Below are 14,670 nucleotides of genomic sequence, written 5' to 3' on the forward strand. Positions count from 1 at the left end.
TAATCGATCAATGAAATCTTCGCAATGAGACTTCACTTTTCGTACTGAGATTTATAAGCAAGTAAACACAACATTAACGACATTAATTATTCATCGCTAATATTTCAACATATTAAAGATATTGTTGAACATATAATACTAACTAGAATTAATTAATTAATTATTACTTAATTATTACTTAATTATTACTTAATTAATTATTTATCATTTCGAAATATTTTTTGTTCTAGTAATCTTCTTTCTCGTTTATTTCTTTATATTACAAAAATTATGTTTGTTGGAAATCGAAAAAGGATCAAGAATTTGAACGATTAATTTTAAGAGATATGGAATCCTATAAAGTATATTAATCTTGAAAATATTTTACTTGATTTTCTTTTCGCAGTGCATTTCGCAGTACTTATATGCGGTCTCGTTTCGCGTATACTTAGCGCGAAACACTACCGTGTCTCTCGATCTTATGACTAGAGTTAATCGGTCGCATAAAAAGAATTAAAAAAAAAACTCACGCCGTGGAAGAAGGTATCCGCCGGTTTGTTGACATCACCTGCAAATAAAAAGATAAAATTAAAACACAGAAAGGTCTTTTAAACACGACGATTATCTCTCTCTCTGTCTCTCTTTCCGCCTTATCTCTATTTATCTTAATTTTATTATACCCTTATGTATGATGTAATCCTTGCCTCACTTTCGTGATAAGTTAAATTAATCTACATAATCGTGTATTTCCGTTCCTCGTATCGACATAGAATCGACGAAAATCAACGTAAATACATACGTATTCTGTAAGTCAAAATAGATTTATACGCCATTACATCGGCGATCGGCTGAGCGCGATGTTACAAGGCGCGAAAAACACCGGGGCTTGACAGCTGGCTATATAATCCCGTTTACAAACAAGCTGTCTATTTAAATCGTAGTTCCAGGTATACCATTCGCGAATGCAAATAGCGGCAGCAAAATGAACGAGAAACTGCTGCCACATTTCCTCGATCAGTCTAATAACGTCTAATAACGTTGATAGACTTGACATTCGAGTAAAAAAAATCAACGATCGCGTTAAAAATAAGTATTACGATTAGAAGTTCTCAGGCGACGCAAGACATTGTAATTTTTTTAGACTTTTATCGCTTCCGCGAAATCCTCATTAGACTATAATAGCAATAATGAATCTTCAATCTTAAGCCTGATCTTTTTTTCATCAAAAACTAATTGTATTATTATTTATATAATATAATAATACAGTAAAGTAATATAAACGAGAGAAATAATAAAATTAAAAAACTTTTTTCAGTAAGGATTTTTTTTAATTTCTTGATTTTTAAAACAAGAAATATTTTATTGTTCGGTTCAGTTGGTCGGAAAATTTTTCGCAAACCGCGAATGCTTTCGCCGGCGCGGAAAGACAGCGAGAAGGAATCGAGTCTATACATTCGACGGGAAAGCGAAAGTAGACACCGCGGTGACTTGTTTCGCTCCTTGAACGTTATAGACACTCCAGAAGCAATGAAAGCGATAAAGGACACCGAAGTGCTTGGTGTGTCTGTATCGAGAGAGAGAGAGAGAGAGAGAGAGAGAACGGTAGGAGGGAGGGAGATTAAGCGCGAAATACATAACGGCGAAGTTATTGTGGCCCGTTCTTGGCGTGTGATTTAACGCTGAATACAGTGGCGATGATCGCGCAAGCTAACAGATTTTCGTCAGAAAACTAAAAGTCGAAATATAACTAGTGGCATTTAACGTTAAATTAGGGCAATTAAATATGCGCTGAATTCGTAAACTTGTCCGAAAGGTAACATTTTATCACCTGTATTCATGAAATAATTTCATAGCGTCTTAGTTCGCGTCAGAATCTTCAAGTAGTTCAGAAACGAGTTAGTCTATTTGACCATTGGTCCCTGACTATGTTAATATATTAATATATTGACTTTCTTTGATAACCATCTATACTCTCGGAATCTGATTCCACTGATTCGTGGTTGGAAGAAAGTGCGACAGTAATGGGAGACTGTCGTGTCACGGACAGATTGGATCGGTCCTCGATACACACTTGCCATTTAAATTAGATCAATTCTCTTCGTAACTATCTAGTCGATTCAGTTTGCTTTCTATTAATGTTACATACTTATTCCATGAAAATAATCGATTTATCATTCCAGTATCTTGAGATTAGAACTAATATTTTATAAAAATAGAACGGAAATTTTTTTTAATAGCTAAGAAACAATCTATTCAAGGATCCAATTTTATATTTATAGTTTAAGGATTAACATCTTGTTTTCGATGTTAATTACCATCCAAACAATAAAAGCATGATTAATAATGATAAAAGAAATTACTTATATACCAATGAAACACTTTTATGAAAATTTCTTATTATTTAAGAATATTACAAATAAATATGAATGTGTTATATCTAAAAAAAAATATTTTATTGTCGAATAGCGATGATAAAATTGATATGATAACATAATATACATATAAAACGAAAATGACTCTTTCTCTAATATAAAATTATAAATAGAATTAATATAGCACAATTTCTTTCTCTTTTATTTTCCCATTATTCTTCTATATTCTTTTACTAATATATTCTTCTTTCTTTTACTAATCCAACTTTTATTTAAATTTGCTGCTAAAAATGATTCTAAATGTATGTTTTTCTTGGTTGATTACCTATGCCGTCGTACACGGTGTATCGATGTATTCGCCGATTTTGCTAAATGGTAAGTTCAACTGCTGAGAGATCTCTCTCGCGCTCACACTCACCGAGAAGCATCTGCTCCAGCTTGCGGCGGTCCACGCGGAAGCGTTCCTGGTGCAGATCCTCGGGATCGCTGATGCCCAGCAGGGCCGCGAGGTCGCGCAGCTCCTCGCGGCTCTCGAATCCGGACTTGCCGGACACGCTGGTGGTCGCGGTGCCTTCCGACGTCTCCGACATCGTCTCCGCCGCCCGCCGTGGTTCGCCGTTGTTCACCACCATCTCGTCGGGCCTCATCCTGCCGTCCGACGAGCGACGCGTACCCGCCGCGACCTCCGCCTACCTCACACCACGTCGCGACGCTGCCGACAGAGGAAATAGAATAACTCAAAATAGAAATTAGATATTACTTATTTGCGCGGCGTATCTGCGAGAGAGAATCGAAAGCACAATTGACAAAAGAGCGAAACGATATTATTAGATAACATCATTGGCTGACAATGATGGTTGGGAGGTGGGGAACAGGCACGCACATTCCATCCCGATGAAACTATCGCGCGGAATATTCCCATCCGAAGTTAATATCGCGCAGGATGGGCTCTTGAAGGACGCGGAGAGAGATTTCGAATTCTCGTTCTCCGTATGTTTAAATACACATTTGACGCCGGTACGCGTTTGAGCCCGCTTCGTTGCGCCCGCGTTTGAGCGTGGTTTCTCAGCGATTTTGAGGCGATCCTCGTCGTTCGCGGTGGCCCGCGAAAAAGTACGATCACGCGGCGGGGATCAGCAGACCTGTGGGTGTCATCCACCGTGTGCCACGTGCACGCCACGTTGGTTTAATCACGTGAATTACCGATAATCAGGATCACGTGAACCGTCTCTCTCTCTTTCTCTCTCTCCGGCGCATAATTTAGGTCTCTCATGGCGGATACGGTAGTTCCTACCTGCCGAGGTAGAAAGGCTCTATTCGGAGAAGGTGAACCGAATTTCGAATTATTGTTTATAAGCCTCGTGTTCGTTTAAAATTCTATATAAAATTCCAACGTTTTCTTCCGCGTGCAGTAAATTCGCCGAAATTCCTTCATAATTCCGGGCAAGAAACGGCTTGTTTGCTTCTGCATGGTTCATAGTCAACGCGAAAAAAAGGTAAACATCACGTAGGCAATACCAGTCACGTAGACGTAATTTTATACTCTACGGAGAGTCCAGGCCGGCGAGTTCGAGGACCATTAGACGAACTATTGTGTCCAATTAAACTATTAATTGTATGCGCAAACATAATAATAATAATTTAATATTTAAATAATAATTTATTGTCACGAGAGAAGTTACGCACTATTTTTCTCGAATTTCAAAATTCGAGAAAGCGAGAAGTAATCGAGAATAGAATCTTCGAGTTTGAAAAATCGGCAAGTTATTAAACGTCGTTTGATTGCTTTCGATTTTTGGAGTCTTTCCGGAGTCTCGAGGAGAATAATTCCAGGAAATCGAGAAAGAATTATTCTTTAAGGGGGCATTCCGTCGAAGGGTAATGCCCCCTCGATTAAATGTACATCCGGGATGCATTGAACACGTAGAAGACATTTCATTTTCGAACCAGACGCTTTATTCCCGTGTTAATTTTGCGGACATGTATCTCGGCGAGTCACGCCGTATCGTTAAATACAAACTATCCCGGTATCGAGTCAAACCGTGTAAACTGTGTGGGGAGTGCTGGCGGCTCTTCGGAATAACATCACCTCTCGTCGCGCGGAACTGCCGGATTTTGAAATAACCGGAGGAGTATCTTCGGAAAACGAGCATCTAAAAATCTAAAGGTAGGACACAAATTACTCCGAAAAGAAAAACAGACAGCGGTGCTCGTTGCTGAAGACAGAGGCTGGAGGTACCCGGGGGTTACATCCTGGAAGATGCGGAACCTAGATACGGGAGGGATATCCGAGGGGGCGGGCGGGGGTGGAGGATATGTGTGTCCGATTACACTTCACATCACTGTCGGCGATCGAGGAGACGCGAACTGACCTGGGCACGACGACGATGGCACTACGTGTCGATCTTATCGAGTTATTCGAGGTGATGGCGGTGTGGTGCCGCGGGGTCCTGGGTCCCGCCGCCGCTGGATCTCTATCTCCTTCGTCCCGGGTCTTGGTCCTCGTCCTCGCCGCTGCTGCCGTCCAACTCGATCGGCGGCAGCGCTGTAACCTGTCGTTGTAATCGGCGCGAGCGGGCGAGCGAGCGAGCGAGCGAGCGGAGCGGATCGGGCGATCGAGCGACGCGGTGTGTGCGGCGCGGTGTAAACAAAATATGGCGGTGGTAACAAGTAAAAGGGGAGTTACCCCGGCGAGAGGGGGGTCGCGGGGCACGCGAAGGGCCCCGGCACCGTTTCCCGGAATTCGGCCCGGTTTTCGGGGTAAACGCCGGGCCAACGGGGCGGGCGCGGGCGACCAATCGCGGCGCGCGTGCCACCGGCACCGATTCACCCGGTTTTTGCGCCGTCGTGCTATCCTCGGCTCCCCGACGAACGTTTCCTCACCCGCCCCGACACCGCCGACGCGCGTCGGTGTACGATACATTACATATATGTATGCGTGGTACACATATACGTGTATATACATGACATACGCGCGTAACAGAGACCTTCGCCGGCGGGAGAACGCCGGCAAAAAATTGTTTTCCTGGACACATGTCGAAGAGCGGCGTGTATTACACGTCCGACACATCGAATTCATTTTCGAAACGATCTCGTGCTTACGACGATTGGAGAACCAGGAGCGGAATCGCGGGGCGAGTAGAAGGGGACTTAAGGGGAGTGACGCGTGCAGGTGGAATTTTCATGGGGCACGTCGACCGTTCAAGGGCGGAGAACAAACGCGAGAAAAGATTCCTCGTCGATATATCGAATGATTATTATGTATATTTGTATATAGTTGAATTTTTTGACCAAAGAAAGAATAACAATTCATTCTTCTTTGACGGAAATATTGGATATACGAGATACATCTTTCTTTTCCATTCGTAATCCTGAAATTCGGGATGGAATTTTATTCGTGACAAATCTGCAGTCGCACGACGTATAAGTTCAAAGTTTAAAATTCTTCGGCATCCGCAATATAAGATACGCGTTAATATAATTTCTTCGCGGTACCTACATTGTTGAATTCCTAGTGTTAGATTATACTCAATTTGAGTCATTTTTAATAACCTTTCCTCGCCACTGCTCCTGCTCAATCTAATTGTGAAACAATGTTAATTTAAACTAATAAAGTTAAAATAACACTTCTTAACTAAAAAGATTTTTAAAAAATACTAACTTAACTAAAACAATATTAATTAAACTAATAAATTTAAAATAATAAATCGGCACACGTGGTAATTAAAAATAACAAAATATTATTTGACTCAAGGTATTGGTTCAAATTCCATATTCCTTTAGTATTTAATAGTGTAATAACGGAGAAATAAAATTAAATTTCCTCAACGAAAAATTAAATTTCCTCAACGGAATTTTACTTAACGTCATCGATGCCGCCGTGTCATCCTTCGTCCGGCCAATGCGATTCCTCCTCCACTGCGCGCCTCCGATTCCTTCGGTTGACCGCAACCCTCCTTTCCACTGGGCCGCCCGGCGAGGCCCTCGCCGGAACATGTGCTCCCTTTTCTACTGCATGTCGCTGATTTTTTGACATTTCTTCCCTTCTCTTTTTTTCTTTTTTTTCTCTCTGAGTATACGTATTAGAATCATCTCTTCATCTCCCTATATACACTGAGAAAAAAATTTTTCTGTATTTTAGTAAATAATTAATTTGCATACAACTGTAACTCCATTTACTAAAATGAAGGAAATTTTCCTTTTTATTCGTATATTTTTTTCTCAGTGAATACACATATACTAATAAAAAGGAAATTTTTTTTCATTTTAGTAAATGGAGTCACAGTTGTATCCAAACTAATATTTCCTAAAAAGTGGACAATTTTTTTTAGTGTACATATATGTACAGATGTATAGATACGAAAAATAAACTTCTCCCATTTCTCGTATTTTTCCACGTCTTTCCTTTCCTTTCATTACGCGTCGTGAATTTTTTCACTTGGGGATGCATCTTTCTTCTCTTCCATTGCGCATCGCACTGGTTCCTTCGTCTGATTTTCTGCGCTTTTTTTCCAACTAACAAGTGCTGGCCGTTTCTTATTCACCACGCTCGCATTTCTTCTATTTGATCTCCCTCGCATACTTTCTCTCCATTTCTCTCTTTCTGTCAGACTATACGCGATGCATTTTTCCAGCAGAGAATCAAGCTAGGGCCGTGTTCATTGCTCAAATATTTGCTAGGCCACGTGGCACGGCATACGATGCGGTATATTAAATTCTACACGATCTAATTTTACAACGTAATAAATACTGTAATTATCTATGTGCAAGAAAGCGATAACACGTCTCGTAAAAATATAAATAGTGATAACGAGCAGAATAATAAGAAATAATAAGTTTTTTGCCTCAATAAAACTCGCAGCACTTAACATAATAATAATGATAAGCATAATGATCGGGGAATGACTAGTGAAGTTATTTGACGATGTTTTTTGTTTTTCGCTATTTTTAATACATACGGTCTGGCTGCGGTCCACTTGACGCTACAAAATGCTTCGAAGCATTCCTCTTCTCTTTTTTTTCAGTGAAGAAAGAAGGAGAAGAAGAACGCTCCAAAGCATTTTTGTAGTGCGTCAAGTAGACCGCAGCCTCTGAAGCTCCTACGGTAGTTTATAAATTCTGTGTAAAATATAATAAATAGTATCCGCTACTTGTCCCTTACGTCAACATGTATAATATATAATAATATATAAAAAATAAAAAATAAAAGAAATACAAACGAGTGAAATAAAATGGAGGCCATTATTGTTTTGGCTTCCGCATTTTTCGCATTTACATATTTATCTTTATGTATACATACAAGATGCGTTGAATCTTTCACGCACAAACATCTTTTGATTAATTTGAAATAAGTTTTGTAACAAAAATTAATATGTCGCTGCAATCAAAATTAACAGAACGGTATTTTTTTTAATGCATTACTTTACATTTTGTACGGTAATCCACGAAGATAATTTTATTCGCAATTTTCAGCTTCGTGACACCGCTGACAATAAGAATGACGTGGTAAATGCAGTGAGCGTCATTACCGACGCGACCAGAAATGGCTAGAAATGATGACGTAAATCCGATCGCCTCGTCGCCTCGCCTGGCGTCGGGCGAGTCGCGAGTCTTGGCTGTCATACGAGGTTAGGTTAGACACGTTCATGTTATCGGTGATTTTTCAAAGTTTCTGCAATCGAACAAAGTATCGGAGGAAGACGCGGGGTAAGAAGAAAAAGAGGACGCCCTGCCGTGTTCCGAAGAGAACGGCTAAAAGAAGAAAAAGGATAAATTGAGAATGAGATCTCTCTCTCGTTGATCTCAGACGAGACGGCGCCGTGTAAATAACAACTGAGTTCACATCCAAGGTAAATTCTTCTTCGCGAGTAACGCGAATCACGTTTTGCCGGTTCGTCGCTCTTCAGCTTCGCTTCCTGGTGCCGGTGATGGTGATTCCGCGAGGCGAGACGAGACGCGAGAACTCCCTGGACATGGTCTCACTCACGACGACGTGAACGAGGATGCAAACGATGCTGCAGGCTCGTTGGGAACGCTCTCAGAAACGCAAGAAGCTCCTGGCTCAGACGGTGAGTATCAAAATCTTCGATCTATCTCGGAAAAGAAACGGTGACTGCCGTGGTTTGTAAATGGCTCGTCTACAATAGCCGCAAGAGTATGCGGTAAGCTATTGACCAACCGCTGTCGATTATTCTTGAATTGTAAAAATCCCATTAGTCAATAACTTACTGCTTATGTCTTACTGCATACTCCTGCTGCCATTGTAGACGACGAAGGTTGAGATAAACCAGGGGAGGCACACTGGAAGTAATGCAAACGCCAGTTCCCGGTGTGTCCCCCAAACGCTTGAGATAGTTTTAGCCGGTAAGGGTCTATCCAGACAAACTTGCATAGATGTATAAGGAAATGAATTAATCTATTTCCCTGTGCACATGTATATGGACCAATCAATTTTCTTATGTTTATGCGCTAAGCAAGTTTGTCTGGATAGACCTGGATACCCTAAGAATCCAGCATACCTCCTGGTCTCTCCCCAGGGACTAGGGGAACCTACGAAAGTTTCCCCCTTGTAAAAAGAGGTTCAGATTAACGCCAGTATTTATTCATGTGTTTGCTCTTTTATTTGCAGCTGGGAGTCTCGAGCGTGGATGAACTGCGACAGATTCTGGGAACAGACGTGGAGGATACGCAGAAGAAGAGAGGCAGACTGTCCAATGACAAGTCTGACGGCGCGGTCAAGGATTTGAAGGACGACGTTGCTCCAACGGACGAGATTGTATATAAGGATTCCTCGACGTTCCTGAAGGTACTTACTGTTCATTTTATACGTAGATCACAGGCATCTTATACAGTTCCATGTTGAGGTACTGTATGTCTAAAATAATTTGTGTGTGTAAAGGGAACGCAATCGTCGAATCCGCACAATGACTACTGTCAACATTTTATCGACACTGGCCAACGGCCGCAGAATTTTATCAGAGACGTGGGTCTAGCGGATAGATTCGAAGAGTACCCGAAACTACGCGAGCTGATCAAGCTGAAGGACGATTTAATCGCGGAGACCGCGACCCCACCAATGTATCTAAAAACAGACCTGCTGTCGTATAACCTGAAAGAGCTCAATTGTAAATTTGATGTCATTCTTATAGAGCCACCTCTGGAAGAATATCAGAGAACGTGCGGCGCAACCAATGTGCAACTTTGGAACTGGGATCAAGTTAGTTGCATCACATTCGATCATGTTTAAATTACTTCAAATTTTTATTTTAACGATATTTCCTTAAAGAAAAAATTGAAATGCATTCTTGGAAAATTTATTATTAAATATTCCTTCAAATTTTTCTATATGAATTATGAATTTCATTTGTGATATTAATTTTTGCTAAACAGATGCCAACAAATTTTATATTCTTAGTTTCGAATAATTTGTAATTTCCATTTTCTCCATTTTGAGTTTACTTCTAAATAAAAGTTCTAATAATGGTTCTTGATGCAATTAATTCTCGTATATCTGTGCAGATAATGGAGTTGGATATCGGTGAGGTGGCCGCCAATCGTAGCTTTGTATTTTTATGGTGCGGTAGTAGCGATGGATTAGACATGGGAAGATTTTGTCTGCGTAAGTGGGGTTTCCGTCGTTGCGAGGATATTTGTTGGATCCGCACGAACATCAATAATCCGGGTCACAGCAAGAACCTAGACAGTAAGGCAGTGCTGCAGAGAACGAAGGAGCACTGTCTTATGGGTATTAAAGGAACGGTACGACGCTCCACCGATGGCGACTTTATTCATGCCAATGTCGACATCGATCTCATTATATCTGAAGAACCCGATTACGGATCCATCGAGAAACCCGTAGAGATTTTTCACATCATCGAGCACTTTTGCCTCGGCCGAAGAAGGTACGAAAATATACATATATAAAACTATCCTTCAGCTTTCTTTTGGAATATGCAAATTAAATTGTTATTTTGCAATAGATAGCGTGGAATTTTTTTCTTTTTAATTAATAGAATTATACATATAACATTATTAGAATTGTATATATTAATTGAAATATAGATTCTCGAAACGGATTGGTATTCACTTCGTGTTTCTTCATGCTTACGATCTTCAATTTCCAATCTCGTATAAAACTCAAGGCATACATGAGATGAGGATTGTGATTAAATCCACAACAAATTAATGTATAATTTAACATTTAGAAGTAAAACTTTATATGAAGATTAAGTCGGCATTACGCAAATTTTGAAATGATATTAACAAATATAGTTATGCGTATTAAATTTTTTTACACTGATTTTTTCATTTAAAACAGATATAATATATAATGAATAATAATGAATAAGACTTATGTTATTGGACACTAAAAAATGATTTGTTATAAGAAAATACATAGAGTAGTTTTCCATAAAGATGTGATACTTAAAGTTATATGCCTTTTTCCAGTATCCGTTATTTTTTTTCCTGGAAAATATCATTCTTAATTATTCTGTTTTCATTCAGGTTGCATCTCTTTGGTCGTGATAGCACCATCAGACCTGGTTGGCTCACCGTCGGTCCGGAACTAACGAACACTAATTTCAATGCGGACCTGTACCAAAGTTACTTCGCCAATGGTCAGATCACTACTGGCTGTACCGAAAGGATAGAAGCGCTCAGACCGAAGTCGCCGCCACCAAAGGGAAAAGTATCCGGCCGAGGAAGAGGAGGCTTTAATCGTGGCAGAGGCAGAGGGAGATAAATAAATCAGATTCCTGCGTTGTATGTCTTTCGAACATTATTACAATAGATGTAAGAAATCTGAAAATATAAATACATAAATAATTACGAAGGCATGCACGAGATGTGTTCTTTCTCTCTTGCTCCGCGGAATATTTCATTCTTTAACAACATTCTTCCACATTCTTCCTACATTCTAGAAATTAATCTATTTACCATATAAACTCGATAGAATAATTATTGAGCTTGCTTATTTTCAACATCAAATATTGATTTCTCGCCTAAAAGATAAGATTTTTATAATCTATTGAAAATCATTCACACACGCAGCTTTCTGTATTTATATTTTAAATATTTCATTCATCATAAAATTTTAAATTTAATTTTAAAAGTCTATCACGTTGAAAAATAGTGTAAAATTGTATAACTGAAATAAAATCAGGATGTTCTATCAGGATTCGTACAGGTTCTTGATGTTGTACGAGGAGTGGGATAAAAAAAAGGATAAAGCATGTTGTTTTAATATCAAACTTATTGTTATTGCAAGGTACATTGTAAAAAACGCAATTTGTCATTTGAACGCATTATTACATGTAACTTAACTATCTGCGGATAGTATATAGTATATTGCCTCTATCTTTAAATCATTAACGATAAATCGGACTGCCAGAGTCGCAACTTAAAGGAGGAGGAAGGGGGCTGTTAAAATAAGACGCTAAAATGATCGTGTAAAATCCAAATTTGACGAATTTTCAACTAGACCACATCTAACTGCGTTATAAATCGCACTAGGAACAAAACGAATATACATATATATTTATATATAAAAATAAAACACATATATTTCGTTGTTGGGTTGCGGAAGCGAAAAATTGTAATCGGGTCTTTCATCTAAGATAAATTAATGAATTAAATAATAGCGAAGAATTCGTTCTCGAGAGAATAAAGAAAGGCGCGCGCTCCTCGTCAGTCGTTCAGAATATCACCGAGTTACGCAAACAGTTACAAAAATAGAAAAGTTCTAAACAAAAAAAACGAATACTATTATGACGTTCGTAATTACTATGGCATACTTCCGAAGGCTTTCTCCTCTCATGTTTTTTTTTAATCTGTTTAAAATTCTTCTGTCGTAGTTCGGGTAAAATAAATGTTTTCCCGTTTCCGTGTAAGACATATATCATTTAATATTGGATTTATTCCAAAAGTACGAATCATCATGCTACTCACAAATGATGACGGAATTTTTCAGACGTCACTATCGCGTATATTCGACGAGAAAATCAATGCGATTGATAGATAGATCGATGTGCGATAAATTTAGAGGCTTCTAACTTTTTTTTTGTTTTAATGTAAAACCTGTCCTTTGTTAACATGATTCCTTAAACGTATACTCTCAATGATAGCCGTTCAAAAAAATTATCGCCGCGCTCATTCAGAAAGGCAGAGAAAAGGTAATTAATTTTCTATTTAAATCTGAGATCAAGTCACGTATTTTGTACTCTATAGGCTGAGTCGAGTAATTAATTTATAATATATACCATAAATATATAGAGCTCTTAAAATTAAGATCGCCAGCAAAGAAGAAAGAAATACGCAAACTTACAAGGTAGTTTTATTGGTCCCAGTAGTCTCCAGAAATATCTACCCCAACAATAAGAGCAAATCCAAGCTTGTATCTAAAACTTTTCCATTCTATCCATTTTAAACATAAATGTTCAGAATTTCTTTTAAAAGAATCAGGAAGCGAGGACTTAAAAAATGAATACTGAGGAAGTTCGGAAAGATCTACAATGTCCCCTGGACCAGTTATAAGACAAGGAAAAATACTGGATTTTAATATAAATCTGTAACACAAAGCAAGTTGAAATTTTGTGGCAAGAGACAAAAGGAGGTTTTTCCTTGACTGTGATGCAGTACTATATGCTTTTAATCGTTTATGCATAGATTCAAAACGCATACAAGACACATTTGCAAATGGCCCCAAATAATTGAAAATCATAGAGTAATGCAAAAGAAAATGATGTTTGGGTTTTAATCGGTCTCCAGTAATTCTAAGGTATAATTCATTGTGCTCTTTTACTAAAACTTGTAGAACATTATCAATATCCGATGGAAGTTTTTTTGCTTGAGCAATATTGAAAATATCATGTAATAAAAGATACAATTCCCAGAATTTATCATTTTCTTCGATTACATCACCCACAAAAATTCCAAACAAACGCACAAATAGCATCATCTCACTTGCTGTCATTTTGAGTTTATTTTTGCCTAACATTTCAGGAGTTATGCAAGGTGGTTTGTTTAAACCATCATAAAAACCATAATCAAACATATACATTCTGTGATTAAGCATTTCTAAAAATAAAGGATCCAATTGAAAAAAATGTTTGAGAATAGCAATCATTGAATAATGCCCTACTCCTTCTAAGCAATCATGCATACTATCAACGAAAGGCATTTCGATAATATCCACTGAAGGTATAGCGTTAAAAATACATTCCTCTTTGATCCCGGTCAACCGTGGGTTTTCTAAGGCTAAGTCATTGTAGTAGCTCTCTGAGCTTCTTAATAGAGTTGGATCTTCAACGCATTGCGTTTCAGTCAAAAATTTGGATGCTTTACAAAACCGACACATGAAATTCGCGGAAAAGCTTTCAACAAACCCGCACATTGAATGAATACCAAGATTGTCTCCAATGAAAAGGCCAGTAGCAAAATAAACTCTTTTTTCCTCTTCCGTTGTATTTATAACTATTCCCTCCGATTCTAAGTATGTAAGTTCGGTAACTAAAGGAGCAAATGTTTTCTTGTTGCCATACTGTTTTCTATCATCAGCATAAAACAAAAGAGCTACAAAAATATTGTCAAGCTTGGATTGGCACTCTGGAGGTAGACACGGTATTGTTACATATACCGAACCCATCTTTTCGGAATGCGGTCCGAGAGGGTTATTGGGTTCCCAATCGTCGTAGTAAACAAGAAGTGGGAACACAATATCAGATTTCTTAAAATGTTTAGTGATTACATCCCTCCATCTTTTACACTGTACAAAGTTATAAATTGTATCTGACTCTGATTGAATTTTCTGGATGTATTGTAACGTACTATTAAAAGCATCTGGAAGTTCAAAGAATTTCTTTAGAACGTGTCGAAGTGAAATGCACTGTCCAGTTACTTGAGTCATTTGTGGTTTTACACCTTCTTTTGTTTTTATTTTTTCCATATGAAAATCAATACAATAACTTTCGGGAGGGATGTACGCACCTATAGACTGGAAATATATCATACGCTTGTACTCTGTAGATAAATGATTAAATGGATTGCTCAAAGATTCAAACATTTCTTTAATGCTGCTAATAACTTCGACTTCGGCGTGACAATTGTTCAGTGTATTTATTACTTTTTGCTTCAAAATTGTGAGGAAATTTCCACCGAGAAAGGAAGAAAAATCGTCGATTACTGAATGGACCTGGTTACGTGGAAGACCCGGTTTTGCATACATTTTACAAACAAGAATATTAGCATGTTTTTCCAATAAATCATGAAAATCAGGAGGTGAAATATTAAATAATTCTGTTTCGTCAACTGCATCTGCATG

At 38.5% G+C, this 14,670-nt stretch overlaps 2 protein-coding genes across 4 annotated transcripts in view; one reads left to right on the plus strand and one right to left on the minus strand.

Moving 5' to 3' along the window:
* Bicc (protein bicaudal C) overlaps window positions 1-5,176 on the minus strand; it is a 37,898-nt gene extending 32,722 nt beyond the window's left edge. The window contains exons 1-3 of one of the 2 annotated variants that reach the window (XM_071770525.1): window positions 4,724-5,176; window positions 2,770-3,063; window positions 510-547 (exon numbers count right to left, since the gene is read on the minus strand). In XM_071770525.1, the coding sequence (XP_071626626.1) occupies window positions 510-547; window positions 2,770-2,998 (267 nt within the window). In that variant the 5' untranslated portion in view covers window positions 2,999-3,063; window positions 4,724-5,176. The remainder of the gene's footprint in view (window positions 1-509; window positions 548-2,769; window positions 3,064-4,723) is intronic. The other variant, XM_071770532.1, reaches the window with a different exon arrangement.
* A 2,752-nt stretch (window positions 5,177-7,928) lies between these two features.
* Window positions 7,929-11,188, plus strand: Mettl14 (methyltransferase like 14). 2 transcript variants are annotated; one of them, XM_071770723.1, is made up of 6 exons: window positions 7,929-8,200; window positions 8,258-8,419; window positions 8,980-9,156; window positions 9,250-9,567; window positions 9,870-10,252; window positions 10,857-11,188. In XM_071770723.1, the coding sequence occupies exons 2-6, from the start codon at window positions 8,354-8,356 to the stop codon at window positions 11,092-11,094; spliced, it is 1,182 nt and encodes a 393-aa protein (XP_071626824.1). In that variant the 5' UTR covers window positions 7,929-8,200; window positions 8,258-8,353; the 3' UTR covers window positions 11,095-11,188. The 2 variants fall into 2 exon arrangements, with proteins under 2 accessions (XP_071626824.1, XP_071626815.1); XM_071770714.1 differs by having other exon boundaries at window positions 7,929-8,419.
* Window positions 11,189-14,670: the final 3,482 nt, after the last annotated feature.

The sequence above is a fragment of the Temnothorax longispinosus genome, chromosome 1, assembly GCF_030848805.1.
Source record: "Temnothorax longispinosus isolate EJ_2023e chromosome 1, Tlon_JGU_v1, whole genome shotgun sequence".
In the NCBI taxonomy this organism is placed as follows: Eukaryota; Metazoa; Arthropoda; class Insecta; order Hymenoptera; family Formicidae; genus Temnothorax; species Temnothorax longispinosus.

Excerpts from the sequence above, each read along its gene's own strand:
- Mettl14 (XM_071770714.1), top strand. The coding sequence starts at position 8,354 with ATGCAAACGATGCTGCAGGCTCGTTGGGAACGCTCTCAGAAACGCAAG. Across the intron at positions 9,157-9,249 it reads ATTCCTCGACGTTCCTGAAG|GGAACGCAATCGTCGAATCC; the intron begins GTACTTACTGTT and ends GTGTGTGTAAAG. Across the intron at positions 9,568-9,869 it reads AACTTTGGAACTGGGATCAA|ATAATGGAGTTGGATATCGG; the intron begins GTTAGTTGCATC and ends ATATCTGTGCAG.